Below are 21920 nucleotides of genomic sequence, written 5' to 3'. Positions count from 1 at the left end.
GTACCTTCCACTTGTCTCACACTCCTGGGGCCAGTGGTAAGAGCCATGAGGACAGTTGCTGGTATGTAAGACCCTGCAGGTGCAATCTCAGTGGTGGGGGCTGCTCTTGCTCTCTGAGGTATGGACAAGGGGTGGGAAAGGTGCAGACAGTGGAAAGAGCAGGGCACAGTGGAGTGAGGTCCTGCCCCTGCTGCCCTTGAGTGGCACCAGCCAGATCAATTATTCTTTTTTAGCCTTGAGGCCTCCTCGCCCATATCTTTTCTGAATTTAGATTTTGCTCAGTGATTTTCAACTGGGATACCATAAATTCAGACAAGTTATGAAGAGGGGCCTTGAGGCTCTAAGGGTTGAGAATCACTGTATTAAGGTTCCATTTACACCTGGCTTATAAGGAGTCAATAAAAAAATAGAACATGAGCCTGTCACAGATGTCAGTAGTAAGTGCTACTGGTTGCCATAAACACATAAAGGATAAAATAACAGGAATGTGGAATGGGTTCGGAATGATTTATTAGCCAAAGATGACCTGTATTGGTCAAACTTTTAATTCAACAAGTAATATTTAGCCAGCTGTTATTATCCACAGTGTTATCTAAACTGATGTATGCTGCACCTCATGGTAATACTGGGGTGCCCCATTAGAGAACCAAGGAGGAGTCTAGGACCACACCAAACTGGTGATGATCTGTAAGGTCCCTTCCAGCCCCTAACAACTATGAAACTATGAAGTTAAACACTTCATTCCCAGTGGCAGGATCTTTGTACTGTCAGCATTGGGTTGCCTCAGCTACTCAAACTGGATCCTGCTAGTATAACCATTGTGAACAAGGGACTTTTGTTTTAGCCTCTGCAGTCCATCACAAGGATCAGAGTCAATGCTGCATGCTAATCTTAGGTCACTTCCCTCCACTTCTATTGGCCTCATGTTGCCATGACTCCTTTACCCAGCAGTGATGGGCAGACCTGAGTACTACCACGGCTGCTGTTGAATGACTAGCAGGTGTCATTGATAAGTGGCCTAGTGATAAATGAGCCACAGTGACACCGAGCCTTGTATGTAACTATGCTAAAAGCACAGAAAAAGGAGAGTAAGGCAGGGAAAGAAAAGAAAGGTGCTTGCCTTTCCTTGCCATTTATTAATAAATAAGATGTAGGATAGGTGATGTGCTTTGATGGTTAATTAGTAAATTCAGCAAACAATACAATTAATATATTATTTTATTTTAAGGATCTGGGTCTCAAGATTTTTACAAACTCTACGATAAGGAAGCCAGTTGTGTGCAAAACAGAAGAAGCATGCCCTGAAGAAGATGAACTTCATAAGCATGCAGGTACTGCGTAAAAAATAAAGAAGTAGGCTAGATGGCCTGGGACAAGGCATTAGGGGTTTTCTCTTCCACTTGCAGTTGACCACTTCCAATTAGCCTGCTCCTCAGAATTGTTCCTGGGTAAAAAAAAAAAAATTGCCAGTCAGCATCTCTGATTTCACTGTGACAGATCCCCACTTCGGCTTGCTTTACATTGTCTGTGGCAGATAATCCCTGCACAATTAGAGGATGACCTCCCTGCTGGTTGGGTGTAGGAGGAAAATGGGAAAGGGAGGGAAGGCTGTGGCTTTGCCTCTTTCAGAGGAAGAAAACAACTTTATTCTTCAGGGTTGATCATTCTAGAGACTTTTACCAGCTCAACAGTGACTGAAAAATCTAAACATGGCAAATCAGTTCAAAAATATAATGGGGCCACTAATAGCCCTAAGACACTATAATACTTAGCATTTAATATCTATAGATCTCAAAGCCTTTTGCAAAGAGAATAGGTATTATAATTATCCTTCTCCCTATGCCATGGAGATGAAAAATTATCATTATCCTCATATAACACATGGGAAAGCTGAAGCACACACCAAGTAAATGAATTGTTCAATACTGGCGCTCCCACCCCTTTGCTGTACCTTATGAGTTGGCAGAAAATGGCATGGGCAAAATGTTTCTCATGGAGCCACTGGATCCAGGCTAGAGAGCTGGAGGGTTTTGCCTTTGCTTGCACCCACACCTGCCCCAGGCCTGGGCAATGAGGAGCTGTGCTGGGGTGGGGCAGCTTCCATCTGTGCCTACATCACTGTCACTTTTCCCCACCCCCTCCACCTCCACCACAGGATCAGCTCCCAGCCAGTGGGGAGCTGTGCCCTAGCTGCAACAGGGAGGTAAGGGGGTTGGAGGAAATCAGGGAAAAGCAGCACAGGCACAGTTTGCAGCTACATGGCTTTGGCACAGCTCCCCACTAGTTGGAAGCTGCACTCATGCAGCAGCCAGGAAGTATGAAGCTCAGAGAAGCAGCAGTGGCACAGATGCAGTTCCCAGCTGCTTGGCCCTGGTGTGGAAACGGGGAAAAGCCCCAGCTGCTGACATGCAACTAAAGGCACCTGGTACCCATTCCATGGCTTGTAAAAAGTTGCCAGCTACTGATTTAACTGGCTGAGGTACAGTAGTTCTCCTATAGAACAAATACTTAGAGAGAACTCTCCATTATAACCCCATCTTTAAATAGGGAACAGTGCCTTGAATAGGTTGTTTGGCATCTTTGTAAGGAAATCATTCCTGAGACTCATCTCATCAGCCTTATTCTACTTTTTGCTATAAGAAGAGGGCCTGGGATAGATCACTGGAACCATGAGCACTGTAATTATAGCTAATCAGAGGCTCTGGCTAATTGCCCTGTGAACTTTCCAAGGGTAAAATAATGGTGGAAAACAGGAAGTATAAGAAAGTAGGGGGAAAACTCATAGTCCTTACTATTTTCTAACTGAAAAAATGGTACAAAGGAGGTACAATCAAAAATTGTGAGAGTCATTTTCCCCCACAGCTGCCTGCTTTTTACAATGTTTCTGCAGGGGGGGGGAATTTAAAAAAAAAAAAAAATTTCTTGATGCAGAAATATTCAAATAGGATTTTTTTCTGCAAAAACTGCTGCAAGGATTACTTACTCTGTTTCAGCTGACAGAGTATATAGTCACAGCAGAACAGATTACTTTTGACTACCCTGCCCAACATTACACTTTTCATATGTTCATCTCTCTTCTTCCTCCCTAGAAGAAACAAGGGTTGGTAGTGGTTATTACGGTAGTCCACCGAAGATGATGAACACCATTCGGACATTTTTCCCTGAGACTTGGATTTGGAAGCTAGTTTCCACTGAGTGAGTACTCTTACCTTTCTTTCCTTTTCTTCTCTACAATCTGAAGTCTTCATTATTGTCCGCCCAGGACTAAAGTGAAGGTTACAAGAAAAGCTGTAGAACACATAGCACTTTCATGCACCTCCTGTCTTTTTACCCTTGTATTCCTCCTCACTGCTCAAATGTAGGTAAGATCCCATGCTTTAACCAACTCCAGGCCCTAATAGGTGGCATTTTATATCTGTTAAAGTGTTGCATGACCCCTGTTTTAAAGAACAGTGTGAGCCCCTTCCTGCTTAAATACAGGATGCAAAATACAAAAACAATGAACTTAGCAAAAGTTTCTGATTAGAAAACCAAAAAAAAAAAAAGAAGAAAGAAAAAAAGCCAAAAGCCTCCTTTTAATTTTTAATGGCCAGAAAGGAAATAGCATCTACACTATAAAAGCAGAGAGCCCTCAAAGAGATTCAAATCTTAGCTCTGAAGCTGCATCATTTTGGCATGTTAACATGAATGAATGGTATTTGAATAGCAGGTTTGTTATTTTTTTTTTTTAATTTCTTCTACAAAACAACAGTCTTAAGAGCTCCTTTTAAACCAACTCAGAATGTCTTCTAATTAAAAAAAAAAAAAAAAAAAGAAATCCCAGGCACCAACATCCTTGCATAATTCTTTCACACTGGAAACCAGGATGAAACCATGGAAGTAAATGCAGTTTAGTATTTACTTCCAGCTCAGTAACATTTTCTTAATAGGCAGGGCTAGCCCAGGGAAACTAAGGCCTTGTACAGACATTCAGTTTCTCCTGGAGAGTCTCTGTTCCAGACCACTCTCCTTTTGCAAGCCCCACATTGTGCTATAGGTAAACACGTGTTGTCCATGGGCATTCTGGGTTAACTAATCAGGATTGCTGTGTGCATTTCTGCAATCTGTCACCTGGCAAACCAGCAAAGCCTTCAGAGTGTGGTGGAATGTGTGCAAACCTCCCCAGCCCAGTGTTTCTCAACCTGTGGGTGACGACCCAAAAGTGAGTCACGAGAATCTATGGAAGGGTTGTGAACGAACTTTTAAAATGGATTCTCCTTTTAAATGAGAAAAATGTGGGAAACCATAGGCCTTCCTTTGCAGGGTGGCAGAGTTCCAGCCTGCAAGGGGTGGTTTGGGACCCCCCCACCCCACCCATCTACCTCTTCCCTCACACATTGGGGTGGTGGGACCTGGGGATGGGGGGCAGTGGGTTGAGTGTGAGGGGCACTGGGTTGGGACTGGCCATTGATGTTTAGAAATGGGTCCTAGTTCAAAAAAAGGTTGAGAACCACTGCTCCAGCCCACCCCTTCCCCTACCCCCCACCCCATCTCCAGCCACAGTGTCAGCACTGCAAGGTCTCCCCTATTTGGGGCCTGAGCACTCAAATCCTTGTACACACGCCTCTGGATAAATTTCTCTACTTGAAGAGCAAACGTGGGAGAATTCTCCCAGATTATTTGAATGTATGTACATAGTTGGAAAGGAGACTACGGTGCCAGTTTGGGAGTCTCTTCTGTAGACATGCTGGATAATGTTCTCTGAACAGTCGCAATCTATTCTCATCCCTCTCATCTCTCCCTCTCTCATCCCTCAGCGCTGCTGGAAAGGCTGACATCCCTCTCGTCATCCCTGACACCATCACAGAATGGAAAGCCAGTGCCTTTTGCATGCAGGATTATGTTGGGTTTGGCATATCCCCAACTGTTTCTCTGAGAGCTTTCCAGCCCTTCTTTGTGGATCCCACCCTGCCCTACTCCATTGTCCGAGGAGAAAGGTTTAATTTAATAGCCAATGTCTTCAACTACATGGACACCTGTAGCCTGGTATGTAATGTCCTTCCTTCCTTGTTTTCTTCACTCTGATTCCAGAGTGATTCCAGCTGGAGCTTGCATGGATCAGCTGGTGAACTCACAGAGCTCACTGTGCATGCAGTGCTCAGGCAGCCTGTGCTGAAAAAGCAGTGAGCTCAGAGCTTGCTGTATATGTGCTGCAAAGTCAAAGGGGAACGTGGCCTCACCCTACTCCTGGATCTGCTGCTGGCCTTATGGTGTTATCAGCATACATCCCCCAGAATCAGAGAGAATAAAACAATAGCTTCTTATCAGCTTATCAGCAACCTCTTAGGAACAGCCTCCTCATGATTTTATTTTGTCTTTCTCTCAGATCAGTGCTGTATTAGCCAAGTCAGATGATTACAAGGCAGAGGTCCTCACCCCGAAGAACAATGTTGTGGAGGTGTGTGCAAATGAGAGGAAAACCTACATCTGGGCTGTGAGCCCACACAAACTAGGTAAGCTTCTCTGGCTGGCCCTTTTTCATGGCATATTGCTACTTTCTTTTTAATGGTTATTACTCCGCAATTCTGTCACGCAACTAAGTGTTGACAGACTTTACAGAGTCAGCCTTGGGGAACTCTGTTGTTTTTGTGGCTGTAAAGTAGACCCTAGTTTTCTGTCTAGTTGCTGCTTCTGAGAGTTCATTTCTGTCTGTCTTTAAATGAATCATTCAGCTCACTCATTTGATGTAAAACATTTTCAGACTTTTTTTCTCTGTGAAATCTTTCTGTGCCCAGATGCCAAATCTGCCCAGCCTTGGAGCTTTTCTCACTCTACAATATTCTGTTCATACCTCCTAAAACCCTTCCCATTTCATGCTTTAATCACCAGTAGTGATAACGCTATGTATTAAAAATCACGATGAAAAATACTGAAGTGTGCTGTTTGCCCTGAGCCCAGTTCTCAACTGGTATAAACTGGGGTAGCTTCATTGACTTCAGTGCATTTGTATTTGTTTAAAACAGCTGGGGATTCAGACCTAAATTTTCAATATTTTAAAAAGGCAGAGAGAGGTAGTTAGCCATGTTGGTCTGAAGTCAGGTAGAAGGCAGAGCAGAGTTATGAAAGCTTATGCATCTCTGCATAAAGAGCAAGCAGCATCTCGCTTGATCAGATGCTCTGAAAAGCCATATCATCTGACAAAGTAAGCTGCTGCTCATGAAAGCTTATCTATCTCTTCATTAGTCTATAAAGTACAACTCTGCCCTTTCTTTTTTAAAAAGCAGCAGAGATCATTTGGTGATTTGTCAGTACAGAAAATTGGAAATAACAACAAAAGTACATTTATTTTTTCCTTAATTTTCAAAGGGCCTGCTCAAAATTAACTGTTTTCATCCAACTTTCCTAAAATTATGATTTTTTGAAGAAAAGAAATTCAGCAGTTTAATCAATTTATGTTAAACATTCCCTTAAAATAATAAAATCTTCCATTCTATAAATTCTTGAGAGTAATCCATGAACATTTGAAACTATTTGGAGAATTATTGGAGGATGAAAACTACATGGAATAACAGAAGATGGCTTTTGCTGCAGGTTAATTTATGGAAAAACTGCTCATTCTGCACAGTAACTTAATTCTTTTGAGGATAGTTTTCTCCTGCATGAAAAGTACTATTTGGGGGTTCCACTTGCAGATACCTGCAAATGATTAAGTGAACAATTTCAACAAAAGCAAGACATACTTCTAGTTATTTTCAAACAAGAATATTCTGTCTGAGATGAGACATATTTTAAAAAAATAAAAGAAAAACAGATCTTACAGGATTCATTCAGGTTAACCTGCCTTGAAAGGAAGCAAATTTCCCAGAGGACTCTCAGGTCACCCTAGAAGCATGAAGTGAAACCTGTGGCCGTTGTAGATATTTGGGATATATTTTATTTCATGGACTTGTGGGCTGATTCTTTCAGGTGAAGTGAACTTCACAATTACTGCTGAGACACAATCACGTGACGGAACTGTTGGGGAAGTTCCTTCGGCAAACAAGATCATGTGGAAGGACACAATCATCCAAAAGCTGCTAGTCGAGGTATGGTAGGACATTCCAACTCCTCTGGCACTTTCTTCTCTCTTGGTCTTATTTGGCTCATTCTCTCTAAAACATCCTAACACTAACTCTGAGTCTGAAACAAGCTATAGAGTTTTCACCCTTTGTCCTGGTCTAGGGTACAAGAAAAGTTATTTGGCAGGGCATGGATGATCTATTTCTGAGTGACCCCAAGAATCCTACCAACCAATTTTCCTGAGAGAACAATGAGATGTGTTATCTGTGGAAGAGTTAGTGAAAGTGCCTGCTAAGCACAGAGATCAGTCCACTTTCTCCAAACAGGTTTCTACACACTGTACCCTCCTACCCCATATTTGAATTCCACTGTCCCTTATATGCTGAGACTAACTTTCATCAGACTCTGCTTTCAGTTAAGCCTTATCCCCACGCAGCTATAATGAAGCCACTGTAGTTCATCAATTCAATGGGCCTTTAGCACCCACAACACAAGCCATCCCACTTAAACTGAAGAGGCAGCTCCTTTAACTGTGGATGATGATCTATCTGTCATTAGTTCTCTCTTCTGCTCTATGGAGCTGTGGCCACAGACAGTCAGCTGTCTGTGCAGTGGCCTCAAATGGGGTTTCCATATGTAGCAAAGGTTGAATTGACAGTCATCTGTGACATCTGCCAGGCATCTTCCCTTGTGGGGTCAGCATTTACTTTTACCTTCTAGGTGCAGAGGGAAAGAGATGAACCCTAGTTTTGGGGAGAGCCCTGACAGGTTTTTTTTGTGCCTTTGTCCTATTTCCACCATGATGCTGCAGGGATGAAAGCATGATTTGGCCTTTGTTGTGTAGGCAGCTATGCCACAGGACAAAATAGAGAGAAGTCATTTCCATTTCTTCTGGAAACTACCACCTTCCTCCCCACCAAGTGGAACTGGGTGTAGGTGTCTCCAGATGGGAGCACCTTCTGTCCCCTTCATGCAGAACAGGAATGGTCTCTATCAGTGGTGTAAGGACCCAGGGGCTGAATCTGGCCCACAGAGCCATGTCATTTGGCTGGGGTTGGGCTGATGCACAGAGTTGCTCCATGGCCACATTAAGTGTGTGGGCTGGGCTGGTGCAAGGCATCACACCCTGTGGACCAATCCCACAATAAGGATCCAACCTGTGGAACGGTCCCACATTACTCATCCAGCCTAAGGGGCCAGATAGGTTTATGAGCACCACTAATCTATACAGAGCAAAAGGTGCAGTCTGTAAGACAGGGAGTGACCTCATGAAATGGCAGGGAAGTCACTTTGTGAACTCAGAAGTGGAAGGCTGGATGTGTAACAGATGCATAACCCCATGGTGCCCCACTTGGCACAAACATGTTTTATGATATCATTTTTGTCCCTGGTTTCATTGTTGTGTTCCGTCTCTCTCCTCTTCTTGCCTCTCCATTTTTCCACACTAACCAGCCTGAAGGCATCAAAAAGGAGGTGACCCAGAGTGACCTCATGTGTACAAAAGGTAAGGGCATCTTTTCAAATTCCCCCCTGCTATGCAGCCAAGGTTATACATGCATTGGTGACTGACTGGAGAGTGGCTTTTAGATTCCAACATTTCCAAGTCAGCCTCCCTCCCTCCCTGCCTCCATACTAATACCTTCATTCTTTGAAATCAAAGGTTTCAGCAGCATTACCTATTTCTGCCATAAGGCTGTGAGTTTGCTTTTCACATACCTCTCTTTCTTGGGCAATAGAAGTAGCTCGCTCAGTTTCAGTGCCATTGCTCTCAGCTGCCAGTGCAGTTCTGCAGTGTTTAGGTAATGGCTACTGGACATAGGCACACAGAATGGAAACAGCTCAGCTGGGTGTCATAGATACTATTCTCCACATGGGAGGGTCAAAAGTATTCTTCGCACAGGCGAGAAAATAGACTTCTCAGTTCTGCCACTGGCTCCCTGGGCAAGTGACTTCACCTCTCTTCACGATAAGTTTCTTCATGTAGACTGAAGAAAGGAATAGCAGCCCAGTTCACTTGGATGATATGATGCTTAGAGTGTTGTCTGTTGGGAAAAGATATTGTGACAGGGAGAAGGATTGTTTTTTTCTCTATTAGCATTATGTTTTATCAGCAGGCCAAGCAAACTCTGGTGCAATATCCCTGAAGCTGCCAGCAAACGTAGTGCAGGGATCAGCCAGAGCATATTTTTCTGTCATTGGTAAGTTTAATATTTATATAAAAAAAATAAAGGACCTAATTCTTCCCTGTCCTACCCTTGGTGTTGCCGTTTCACTGGTACCAAAAAGTGATGTATTTTAAATTGCATCTCTGAACTGCACTGACTCCCTCTCCTGTTCCTCAGGGGATATCTTGGGCTCTACCTTACGGAACATGGAGAATCTCCTCCACATGCCCTATGGCTGCGCAGAGCAGAATATGGCTCGTTTTGCACCAAATATCTACATCCTGGACTATCTGAACAAGACAGGGCAGCTAACTAAAGAGATCAGAGACAAGGGCATTGGATACTTAGCTAGCGGTAAGAAGATTTTTGATTCCTCCACCTCAGCTTGCTTTCTTGCATTGAAATGCCATCATAATACCGGTACTATGCAATAGTTACTAATGAGCTAGAGGAACACACAAACAATTAGAATGAAACCAGTCGCCAACATTGCTTTTGTTCTCAAATGCAAAAGGGTACAGCTTCAATTGGAAACAGAGAAACAGGCCCATTATTGTTGGAAAATATGTCTTCTTTGGTGTGTTTTCAGGATATCAGAAGCAGCTGTCCTACAATCATGCAGATGGATCATACAGCACCTTTGGGGACAGAGATAAACAAGGGAGCGTATGGTGAGACCTGGGAATCTCTTTGGGGCCCCTTTGTGCTTAGAGAAGTTGTTTCTAATATGGGAGTACCTCCAGAATCTGATTCCATAGTCGGGGAGAAAGGTGTAAGCAGGAAGACTGGCCAGATCAGTGTGCTGAAGCTTTTTACCACTGGGGTACTGGTTACAATCTGAGTGCTGGACAGAGGTTAGGGGAGGAGGAATGGATATTCCATCAGGATTGGGGAATGGGAAATCAAGCTTTTCATTCCTAGTGCACTCATTCTAGTTCAGTCCCAGGTTAAGGGGCCAGGCAAATTGTATTAAGGCACTTGATACATTGTGGCTATAATTAGAGTTGCCCTGATCCTACTGGTGTGTTTGGGTAGCAGGCTTCTTCAGCTAGCACTGCTCATCCATGGAGCATCTCAAGGTACCATGGTGCAGAGATTTATATGAGATCAGATCAGAGTTGTGACATGCCTCCTCCACACCCCACCCTCCTCACTGCCACGAAGTGGAAGGGGGAAAGAAAGCTGCCAGGTGACCACAAGACGGTCTCTTCTGCAACTCCTCCTCACTCCATTCTATGTGGTTCCTCTGCAGGCTGACAGCCTTTGTGTACAAGTCCTTCGCTGAAGCCACGTGCTGCATCTACATTGACAGCAATGTGCAAGATCAGACCCTGAACTGGCTGGCAAGCAAACAGAATCCAGATGGTTGCTTCCAAAAGGATGGGAACCATTTCAACAATGCTTTGAAGGTGATTGATTTCATCTTATTCCTAAATTCCAGTCCCACCCATCATTAGGATAGAACTGTGAAACAGTCTGACACTGTCCTGCTATCCAGATGTTCAAACCTGCCCTCGCTAGCATTGTTTTCTAAGGACCCTCCCACGGGCAAGGTATGACCCTTAAAACTCCCAGCAGGTAGTGTCATAGAAGCAGCATGAATTTTTTAAATGAAAGTCCTGAGTTTTTTATTCCCCAGATAGATAGATAGATAGATTGATCGCTCAATCTATCTATCAAACAATGCCTCTTTTATACAGCACTTTTTTTCATTCAGCGCCTTCTGAAATGAACCAGCCATACTGTCATCATGAGATTCCAGTAGTGCCAGTTCAAAGAATAGCTGAATCTTTTAGGGTAGGTGTGGCCAATCTGTGGCATGAATGCCTCCGGTGGTACAGGCAGCCTCTTTGTGTGGCACACGGCAGATCAGGGATGAGAAAAATATGGAAGTTTTATAATATAAATATGTATATATGTGATATATGCATTTAACTAGGAACCACAGGCCATGTTTGCCTCTGTTTTACAAGTATAAACTCCCAGTAAAACCACAAGTCATTTGCGCTCATATTACAGCAAGTAAAGTCAAATTTGACACATTCACTTCAGTTTATGTATGCACACACAGCATATAAGTTCCCGTGAATACTTATCTTTTGAGTACTGGCCTACAGAAAAACTTCCAGGTGCCAAGACGCAGGTACATGATACCTGAAAGCTTATCTGGAACAAGCCTATTGACCTATTGTTCCTTTCTTTCCTGTTCAGGGTGGAGACAGCGGACTTTCACTCACAGCCTATGTCATTGCAGCTTTTCTTGAAGCTGGACACTCCACCTCGGTATGAAGTAAACGCTTTCCGGACTTCTTAGACTGGCCAGTCATGTGTCGCAAGCAGCAGAAAAGTGATCGGCTGTGCAGTGTCCCTTTGCTTCAGCTATGCCTTAGATGCTGGCTCTGAATCACTGTGTTTCTATAAGAACAAACCAAAAGTTCTGTACCAGAGTTGTTGTATGTAGATGGGCTCAGAAGTGCAATAAGCACCTGACATATGATGGGGATTAGTCATGTGTCCTGTCTTCAGTTTAACTGTAGGTATAGCCCGATTTATCACTAGAACTCCTTACTATCAATAAGAAATCCAGTGCTTTAGAAAAGAATGTTTCTGATCAAATTCAATCCAAATGGAATTTGTTCAGCATGCAGCAGATTTTTTAGCCTTTAGCCTGGAAAATTCACTCTGTGTCCTTGGAGCTGAATTGTGTTTTCATTTTCCCACATCCTTGTTAGCAACAGAAAAGAAGTTTGCAGGGTGGTACCTGGAATGGGAGGGGCCTGAATGCAGTTCCCCACTGCTGTTGCTGGTTTTCGAATGGTCAGGGGCCATGTCCTGCACCTATGTGAGCTGCAGGTTCCTGATGCCACATACCATGCTGGTCCCCTTCTGTGCCTTCAGTGCCTCCTCTTTCCAGTTAGCTGTGCTATGTGCAGGCTCCCTCCACTCCCCCTCTACACCCTGCCATGTCAAACTGCATGGGAACCCCACTACCATGCAGGGACCCTGAGCTGTAGGCTGCCTGTGATCCATGGGTCACAAAGGACTACACCACCTCACCCTGTCCCCAGAGCAGTGGAAGGAAACTGAAGCTAGAGGAGGAAGATGGGGGAGGGGAAAGGGGAGCTGAGATCCCAGGGGGAACAGCAGCTGGGGTGGTGGCAAAAGTAGCGGCTAGGCAAGTATTTGGAGGTCACAGCTTAATCTTTCATAAGCCATGTAAGGCCTGTGAGCTGCAAGTTGGACAGCACTGTTATAGAGGGCCAGGTGCTCAGGTAGGATGGGTCTGAGTACCAAAAAAGTATCCAAGATGGATATTAAAAAAACGTTCCATAGGATCAAATTCTGCTTCAATTACACGGGTGCAACACCATTATTTGCACATTGGAATTCCAAGTTGGGTGGCCCAGATGTAACGCAAATGGTGAGGAGACGACGTGGTTAATTTTCCTGGTGACTTATAAGCCAGAATAGATGCACACTCACCCAGAGATGAATAATCACTCTTCTTGCAGGCTGAAGAGAGTGATTATTTCTCTTGGCTTGCATCAGATAGCAATGACAATAATAACAATGCCTCTTTCATACAGCACTTTTCATTCAGCACCTTCAGAAATGAACCAGCCATACTGTCATCATGAGATTCCAGTAGTGCCAGTTCAAAGAATAGCTGAAATCTTTTAGGGTAGGTGTGACCAATCTGTGGCATGAGTGCCTCAAGTGGTACGGGCAGCCTCTTTGTGTGGCATATGGCAGATCAGGGATGAGACCAGCAGCACAGCAGCAGATAGGGCAGAAAGCAGAAAACAAAGCAACAAGTCAGGCAGGGAGCACAGGGCTGAGAGCAAAAAGCATATCAGCAGATCAAACAGGGAAAAGGGAATGGAATGGCACTTGAGGAGGGTAAGGGGTTAATTTGTGGCACACTCCAACAAGGTTGTCTCTTCCCCACCCCTGCTGTTATAGGGAAGGCAAACACGCTGGACTGTACACCACAGACCCTAAACTGTGTTTTCATTTCCAGCACACTGTGGTTCAGAAGGGCCTGAAGTGTCTGGACGCTGTTGCTAGCAATGAAGTCACCAATTTGTATGACCAGGCCCTCCTAGCCTACACTTATGGCTTAGCAGGCAATAAAGCAAAACACAGATTCTTCTTGGAGAAGCTGGACAAATCAGCTACCAAAACTGGTAAGGGTCATTTGAAATTCTTCCATGGCAGGCATTTAAAGTAGTTTGGGTGAATAGTCTGTGGCATCAAAAAAAAAAAAATACTCTTCCTGTTCCATATTAACCTTGGCTACGCTTTTCTCTGAAACCAATCATCGATTCTTTGAACTTCTCTCTACTTTGTGCCCTAAGCCAAAGAGAAAACCAAAGCCTAGTGTTCTCACAGCCTCAATTTCCTTTCTTTTGATTGACTTCTGTTTGCGTTTCCCCCATCTATTTCTTTGGGAGCACATATTAATGTTTATTGCACCAGGATTTATTGCTCCTGGGCACTGTGTTTACATGTGCATCTGGGACCGTAGCACATTGAACTAAGTTAAAGCATCCCTGCTGGCATGGAATAGAGGGGGCCAGCCTGTCAGTCAGAGGCTGCTCTGCCTCAGCTTAATGTGCTGCAGAGTCTGGCTGGGGCACAAGGGTCCCTGCACTGTAGCACCCTTGTGCCTCACCCAGCCACATCAACATCTACACATGCATTGTTGCAGAGTAAAACACTCTGCAGCAGGATAGTACTTGTATTTATAAGTACTATCCTGCTGTGAAGTTTATTAGTTTCCTGAGGCCTAATAGGGCTGTGTGTGTAGATGCCAAGACATTTACTGTGGAGCTAAACAGGCAATTCCTCAGTAAATGTCTCATGTAGACACACCCTGTCTTGCTGAAGGAAAACCCTGATCCCTTGTCATTCAGAAATGAGCCCAGAAGTTCCCAAACTCGCTAGTCCTGGGCAAAAGACGAGTAGTAGCCAGCGGACTGCACTACTCCACATGACAAAACAGCAAGGTAATCGCTAGTTCATTCTTTAGGCTCCTTACCATCCCTATTCTGTTCTCAGCTGGCTGGATTTATTGGGAGCTGACAAAGAGGCCACCACCGGGCAACTCCCCCTTCTACTTACGTGCCTCCTCTGCAGAGATTGAACTGACCAACTATGTGCTACTGGCACTGCTCATCAAATCCACTGCAACTCCAGAGGACTTGTCATACATGTCTCAGATTGTGCAGTGGGTCGTCAAACAACAGAATCCATATGGGGGCTTCTCTTCCTCCCAGGTGACTTTTCCCTCATATTAGAAAGAGCAGACCTGGAAAACAGTCTTCTAGCTCTCCTATATATTATGGGTATTTCTGCTTGGTATTTCTGATGAGAAGAGTAAGACCTCAGAACTCACGTCCTCCTTGTGTCAAAAATAGTCTAAATCTGGTGACCTAAAATAATTTACTTGACAGGGTACTGGAGAGGTTAAAGGGTATGTTTTGAGAGATGACAGGGTTGGGTAGCTCTTTAATAGACTGAGTCATCAGTTGCCTGAACTGAGTTACTATTTCCTCTTTTAATATTTGCTTTTAATGCTGCTGGGTATATTGTGCTCTTGTACTTGTCTTTAATTGTCAAGACATGTCAGACTCTTATGCATAGAAATCTTTTTTGCATTCTTTAAATCTGATTAAATAAATATTTGGCCCATATTCACACAATAGTGGCAGACAATGGTATGTAGGTGTCCTGAGAATCCAAGCCACAAAGCCCCACTTTTCTTTCTATCTTAATTGGAGGAGATAACAGTGTATATGAGCTATGTTAATCTCATGCATCATATCCCAGCTGAGTCTGTTTCTGATCATGTTGTACTTTTCAGGACACTGTTGTTGCTATCCGAGCTCTAGCCAAGTATGCGTATCTCACCTTCTCCAAGGATGGTCAAAACACAGTTGAGATCAAGTCCAAGAATCTTTCAAATAAGGTCTTCCAGGTGAACAATAAAAACCGCTTCCTGCTGCAGCAGACTTCCCTGCCTGGTGTCCCAGGGGAGTACAAGGTGGAAGTGAATGGCAACGGCTGTGTCTACATGCAGGTAAACTAGTGCCCAGCACCCTGATCCTCAACACCTTCAGCTGATAGCTCAGCAGAGCTCCCTTCTTTTGCTGCCTGACACATTTTATTTCTTCTAGACAACACTGAGGTACAACATCCACCTGTCTGGGGAGGACTCTGGGTTTTCTCTCTCTGCACAGCCAACAAATGCTTCCTGCACGAGCAACTTCCCACCAAAGTTTGATCTTGTCATCTCCGCCAGGTAACCTCCCTCATCATCCCAGCTGCTGGGGTAAAGTGTCAGGAAATGGAGTTAGGAAAAACCAGTTAGTGTGTTACTGGTTTGTAGTTGCAGTAAGTCAAGTGGGACTGTTGCTAATCCAACTATCCTCCAATATAGCTGAATGGGGAGATTTCACACGTTGAAAGGGTTGTTGTGTTTCTACTTCATGAGCCAAACTAATGGGGTATCTCTCATTTCAGATACGCTGGGAAGCGCAGTGAGTCCAACATGGCCATTATTGATGTGAAGATGCTGTCAGGCTTTGTACCTATCAGATCATCCCTGCAGGAGGTAAATGATGGGAGCATGGGGTGAATAAGAGCAAAATTGGTTATGGCAGTGGCACTCAACCTTTTTTGCACCAGGACCCACTTGTAAACATCAATAACCATCCGGACCCAGTGCCCCTCACTCCTAACTGACTGCCTCCAGGCCCCAGCTCCCCAGTGTGTGGGGCAGGAGGGGTATATGTGGGACACAGGGATCCCAAAGCAGCCCTTCCTAGGCAGGAACTCCTGCCAGCCTGCAAAGGAAAAGCCACAGTTTCCCACGTTTTTCTCCTTTAAAGAAGAATCCATTTTTAAAGTTTGTTTTTGACCCTTTCATATTCTTGTGAGCCACTTTTGGGTCACAACCCACAGGTTGAGAAATGCTGGGTTATGGGATATGATAGATTGGGCTGGAGAAAAAAAGGGGTCCTGTTAGCAAGCTGAGGAGCTGAACCAGGTGCTGAATTCAGTTTTAAGCAGCTGGACATATGACAATCAACTCTGTTGGTAGCTATTCATTGGATGAAGTAAGGCATGGACAATTTTGGCTCCAATCTCGGGCACCATGCCTCACGTCTATTTTCCTGCATCTCTGCCTGGATATTGTGTCATTTGGACAATGCCCTTATGTATGCAATACAGTTTCAGTGAAACATGTGATATTTGCACCACTTAATGCCAACATTGCATGGTGCACAGTGGCACCCTTAAAGGGATGTTACAGCACCCCAGGATGCCATACCTCCCTGCTTGAGGATCACTGGTCTGGAGCCCTGTGAAATCTCTACCTTTTCTAATCAGACTGTTGCACAGAAACTTTTTAAACTATTCTGCATCCTACCCATTTTTCTTATCATGTCAGTTAGAAAAGGGACGTCCTTTTGCACTGAAAACATTTATTTGTGTGGACCTTATTTTAAGTTTAGAATAAAATGCGGAAAATTGTGAATTTTGCACTGTTCTGTGATTCATTGGATCTAGACCATCACATTTCTCAACCTTTTAGATTACTTGTCTTGGCCACTAGATGTCACTGTAGCCCTATAAAAATGTGCCTACTACAACTGGCTATTTAGTATAGGTTTGGGAATTTCTCTTCTGTTTAAAATCAGTATAATTTTCCTTGTTTAAAGCTTCAAAACAGTCGTGCAGTGATGCATGTGGAGACCAAGAATGACCATGTCATCTTCTACTTGGAGAAGGTAAGCTTGGAGAAAGATGTGCCTTACATCTCCAGTGTTTGTTAAATTTGGTAATAAAGCAGACTCCCAAATAAAAGAATGAACTCACTGTGAGCTAATCAGCAACACACCAATTTTCATCATTCCTTACCAAGAAGCTTAAAGGTGTTGCCACCCTGTAATTGGTAAGGCAAGCTGTTTCAGTGACATGGTCAAAGCCCAGGAATCTAGGCAGACCACTAGGTTATCCCTATTCTATTGCTACCTGGGAAAACTAAAATAAGTACACTGTAATGCAGGTGAATAGGAATACAGTTACCATGAAGTGTCCTGGAAAGAAAGAGTTGTGAATTCATTATTTAATCTTTACCAGAGAGCTACATACTTATACAGCATTTTGCAAATACAGATAAACTTCACTCCCTGTCCCAGAGATTATAATCTAAATAAGTCTGCTGCTGCTGCTGCTACTACTACTGATAATTAAAATGAGATCTACTGTATTTACCAGAATCCAAGATGACGCTGAATTTAAGACAAATCCCCAATAATTAGAGTCTAAACATAGAAAAATTCTAAATTTGTTATGTTATTCCATGTATAGAATCTAATTATTGGGGGGGTCATCTTAAATTCAGCCCCTCCCTCCACTGCAGCAGGGCAAGCAGGGAAAGGTGGTGGGAGGAATAGGTAGCAGAGGAGTCAAGTGGCATGACCCCTGCACCTTGCTGTCTATCCTTTGCACCACTTGTACCCCAGCTGCCTGCCTCCTTGCCAACCTGGTGACTGTGCACCTCATGCCTGCCCTTCCTGCAGTGCCTGTGCTCCCTGCCACCTGCCTTCCCTGCACTTGCTACCACCCCACACCTCCTGACACTTTGTTTCTCTCCATGATGCCTACACTGCCAGGCACCATGCCTCCCCAACACTCAACCCCCACCCACTTTCCCCACCTTCTCATCTGCCCCTGTGCTGCCTCCCCACTGCTCTTTGCAACCATGCCACTTCCTTCCCACCCTGCTCTGCTGCTGCCTCCACTTACCTTCCTGTCACAGCTCCAGCTGGGACCCAGCTCCAGCCTGGGGCAGGGAGCACAGAGCACAAGCTGCCTCTGACCCCCACCTGGCCACACAGCAGCTGTTGTGGTGGCCGCAGCTCCAGCCCCACCCCTGGAACTCAGACCAGAGCTTCCACCACCACTGAGTAGGTTGTGGAGGGGCAGAAGCAGCTTGTGCTGTCTGCCTGAGGCTAGAGCTGCAACAGGAGGGCAAGTGATAGTAGCAAATGGGGGAGGAGAGCAGAAGCAATGGAGAACAAAAGCTTAAGGAGTGGGGGCTGCAGGGAGCAGGTGGCAGAGGTGGGCAGCAGCTAAGACTCTGACCCCAGGCTTAGCATCGCAGCTGCAGCCATTACATCCCCCTACTTGCACTCAAATCTAAGATGAGTGTTGAATGGGAGAACACCCCTGTCTTGGATTTAAGTAAATGTGCTTAAATAGCACATCAAGAGATCTCCAAGTGCTTTACAGGTTCAGTGTCATTCACTGTTTTATATACAGGGATCTGATGTGCTGAGGATGGATATGATCCTATCCCAGATCTATTAGAGGAGCACCCTCCCCTCCTCCTCCCAGTATCACCTGCAACAAACTTTATTTTCTTTCTAAAATCAGCTGCTGGAAATTGGGATGCACAGTATAAGCAAGGAAATACAGTTATAGCAGTTTCTGCAGCATAAGCCTTCAGATATAGCAGTTCCTGCAGAGGGGAGGTGGTAAAGGTCATACTACACTTGCTTCACAGGGAGCTATACAGTGAGCAAGCTGGGCTGCAGCTACTTGGTTACTTACTGCAACTTACAAGTGTTTTCAAGAATGGATCTTTTTTTCCTTACACCTTGCTTTTGAAAGGCAGGATGAATATCTTATATGATGACATGGTATATGCAAGAAAATATGGTAATAACATGGGGAATGGGTTAACATTGGTTAAAATGTAATTGATGTTAATATAGCAAGAGGAGGAAAGGGACAGGAGAAATGGTAATACATTGCAATTTACATAGTGCTTTTTAGCCTTATGCCTCAAAGTGCTTTACAATGAAAAGCAAGATTTGTTTGGTAATATCTTCTACTGGACCAATTTCATTAGCTAGAAGAGCTGCTAAAGTGGCTTTTGGGCACAGAGTGCCCTTCCTCAGATCTGAGAAAGAAACAGATACAGCCTAAGCACACCAAAACAGTTCTTCAGGGAACCGAGAAAAGAATTAAGGAAGAGGCCAAGGATCTTAAATCTAGTGGGGCAAGAAACAAGAAGCCAATGGTGAGATGAAAGGAGTGTGCTGACCTGGTTAGAACCAGCCTTGGAAGACCAAGATAACTGGCAGTGACTTCTTGGAGCTGCTGCAGGGGGAAGAATGAGAAATGCAGAGGATACAATAATCAAGACCTAGTCAAGGCCTTCAACAGGGCAAAAAAAATGGAATCCAGAGATGAGGAAAAAGCAACAGGATGTGGTTGTTTCACCACAAGATGTAGCTAGCAACTGATTTCTTTAGCTATTTAACTGGCTTATCAACAATCTTACCAGCCTAGGAGAATTGGAAAGTTGAAGAGTTGTAATGTGCATCCTTTTCTGGTTTGGAAATGTGTTTGTGCTGCCTCATTCTGTGAAGTGCCTATTAAAAGAAACAAAGTCTGACATGTTTTTTCTGTCCTGCTCCCAGGTTTCCCAGAAGGAAATCCGTTTCTCTTTCAGCATTGAACAAAGCCTTCCTATATCTAATATCCAGCCAGCTTCTGTGCAAATCTATGATTATTATCAAACAGGTAGGAGGCCTGGTTGGGCTGAATAAATACCCTTTGAATCAAACTATTAATCCCAGTCTTAGCTAGAGGGTGGGAGGTGGCTGGTTAAATGTAAAATACATATAATTTCCCTGTCTAATGTAGGTTCCTCTTTACAGGTCTGATTTTGCTCAGTTTTTAGTTCTTAGCAGACATGGGTAGAAAGCACATGAGTATTGCAATCACATGAGCTGAAGGAGAGACATTGAGAGTTCCCCAACTTGTTCACTGCCTAATTAACACAAGCCAGGAGGGAAACTGATACTGCTATAATTACCTTCCCTACTAGTTGCTCCCCCTTTACCTTGTTCACTCATTGGCTTTTGCCCTCTTATCACAGACCCAGCCTTAAAGCAAAAGTGAGTGAGCTACCAGGGTCAACGCTTTTGTCTTGCCTTATCTGGCATGTCTTACCCATCTACCCTATTATTGCCCTAGTAGTTGGAGACTAAGTAACTTTGTGATACAAGCTACGACCAAAGCATCTGTGGCTTGCATGATGCAAATACACAGTAAAGTTCCATGTTCTTTTCCAGATCCAGAATAAATACCATGATCTCTCTCTTACCAGATAATTAGACCTGTCCAGAGCCTGTGTGGAGAGGGACGTTCATTCTGCTCCCTATGAATGTGCATTCTGCTATCCAAACTGCATGTCAGAAACAATTTCCCTGCTCACTGGTTGTCCTCCTTTCTGTATATTGCCAGTACACTCATGGCAAACCTTGGGCACTGAAGAGCCTCAGACTTTGGTGCCTTAACAACAGGGAAGACCATATAGCTGCTTAGGAACCTTGCATGCATATTATCATGGGTGTGCATGCACTGGCAATGGAGTGATTCCTCACAGGAATATGAATGTTATCTTTCTTTTCTTTTTCAGATGAATCCAAAGTTGCAGTCTACAATACACCCTGCAAAGAAGCTTCCATTTGAAACTGGGGAGGAGGCAGGAAGAGGTAACGGAAAGCCAGAGACCCCAGCTACACTTGAGTAGAGAGAGAAACGTTTTGCATGTTTGTGGAGAGAGCATATTAAATTGGAAAAATAGATAGGGGATGAGTAAATTTAGATTGTGTCGATCAGGATTGTCTACTCTTTGCCAATGCTTCAGAAAATCTAGGGGACAACTTGGGTTTTATCTTTACTACCTGAAAATCAGGAACTCTAATTGCTGGTCGTTCCTGACAAAGCAGATCCTGTGAAAATAGGCCCGCAAATCCTCCAACTTTTGGGTAACCATGGGCAGGTATTTCTGTGAGTTTTTGTAAAACTAGACTCCTGAAAATGACATTTCTGGCAAGAAATGCCTCTTTAATGAACTATCGTCTTAGGGAGAAAATATGTTTGTATTTGAAAAAAAAATCTCTAGGTTTTAACTATTCTTTTCTCTTTTCCCCCTAGTACAAATTAAAGCTGTGAAAATGTGATATCGATTCCTTATTTCCCCTGACAACATGAAAAAAGCTGTTTCAGAAATGCCACGCTTCTACTCACAGAGGGAAGTCAGTGGCATTTTTGGTGTCATCTCTTTTTTTCCCCCTCTTCAATATGCTTTGAAATAAAGTCCTCTGATTACTAGAATCATTTGTCTGGATTGCTTTACCTTCCCACAGTCTTTCCAGTTGGTTACCACTGAATATTTCTGGAACCAAAACCCTGATAATATGGAGACTTATGGAACTAGGGCCTGCACTCTCAATGATTTCAGGTAACAAACATTAAAATCATCCAATCATACAAGACAGTTTCTAAAAGTCAGTCATAAAAGCAAGCAAATACATTGGTCCAAAATGAATATTTGAATGTATCTTTTTAAATTAAAAGGACTAAGAAAGTGGTCTTTAAACCTTGCAGGGTGTGTCTCCATGTTCATTAATGTACCTTTGCTACTGCACATTAAGTTTAGTACCTTTTTAATATGAGGTACTAGATAAAGCTGCAGTAGCTGTGCTGATGTGCAGTAGCAAAGGCAATTTTTTTGTGATGCCTAATGCGCGGTACTATTCTACTGCACATTAACCTATGAGCACAGTTTTCACTGTGACACGCTAATGAGCAGTGGAACGATTCCACTGTGCATTTACGTGTCTTGTG

The 21920-nt window shown here is 43.9% G+C and overlaps 1 protein-coding gene and 1 long non-coding RNA gene across 2 annotated transcripts in view; one reads left to right on the top strand and one right to left on the bottom strand.

The window, feature by feature from the left end:
- LOC149866634 (ovostatin-like) overlaps positions 1 to 21391 on the top strand; it is a 50381-nt gene extending 28990 nt beyond the window's left edge. The window contains exons 17-36 of the mRNA XM_090043984.1: positions 1229 to 1331; positions 3090 to 3195; positions 4797 to 5025; positions 5366 to 5492; positions 6946 to 7064; positions 8491 to 8542; positions 9150 to 9236; positions 9381 to 9557; positions 9793 to 9874; positions 10456 to 10612; positions 11415 to 11486; positions 13225 to 13390; positions 14265 to 14482; positions 15070 to 15285; positions 15383 to 15507; positions 15729 to 15819; positions 16931 to 16999; positions 19703 to 19805; positions 20707 to 20782; positions 21228 to 21391. Coding sequence (XP_089900110.1) covers positions 1229 to 1331; positions 3090 to 3195; positions 4797 to 5025; positions 5366 to 5492; positions 6946 to 7064; positions 8491 to 8542; positions 9150 to 9236; positions 9381 to 9557; positions 9793 to 9874; positions 10456 to 10612; positions 11415 to 11486; positions 13225 to 13390; positions 14265 to 14482; positions 15070 to 15285; positions 15383 to 15507; positions 15729 to 15819; positions 16931 to 16999; positions 19703 to 19805; positions 20707 to 20759 — 2352 coding nt within the window. The 3' untranslated portion in view covers positions 20760 to 20782; positions 21228 to 21391. The remainder of the gene's footprint in view (positions 1 to 1228; positions 1332 to 3089; positions 3196 to 4796; positions 5026 to 5365; positions 5493 to 6945; positions 7065 to 8490; positions 8543 to 9149; positions 9237 to 9380; positions 9558 to 9792; positions 9875 to 10455; positions 10613 to 11414; positions 11487 to 13224; positions 13391 to 14264; positions 14483 to 15069; positions 15286 to 15382; positions 15508 to 15728; positions 15820 to 16930; positions 17000 to 19702; positions 19806 to 20706; positions 20783 to 21227) is intronic.
- On the bottom strand, positions 1270 to 19646 carry LOC149866635 (uncharacterized). The gene is made up of 3 exons (XR_016441936.1): positions 19564 to 19646; positions 3210 to 3264; positions 1270 to 1444 (listed from the first exon to the last, which is right to left on the bottom strand). It is a non-coding gene; the product is annotated as an uncharacterized LOC149866635 (long non-coding RNA).
- Positions 21392 to 21920: the final 529 nt, after the last annotated feature.

The sequence above is a fragment of the Crocodylus siamensis genome, chromosome 4 (assembly GCF_052110815.1).
Source record: "Crocodylus siamensis isolate JL-2025a chromosome 4, ASM5211081v1, whole genome shotgun sequence".
Classification (NCBI taxonomy): domain Eukaryota; kingdom Metazoa; phylum Chordata; order Crocodylia; family Crocodylidae; genus Crocodylus; species Crocodylus siamensis.
This window is presented reverse-complemented; position numbering and strand designations above follow the sequence as displayed.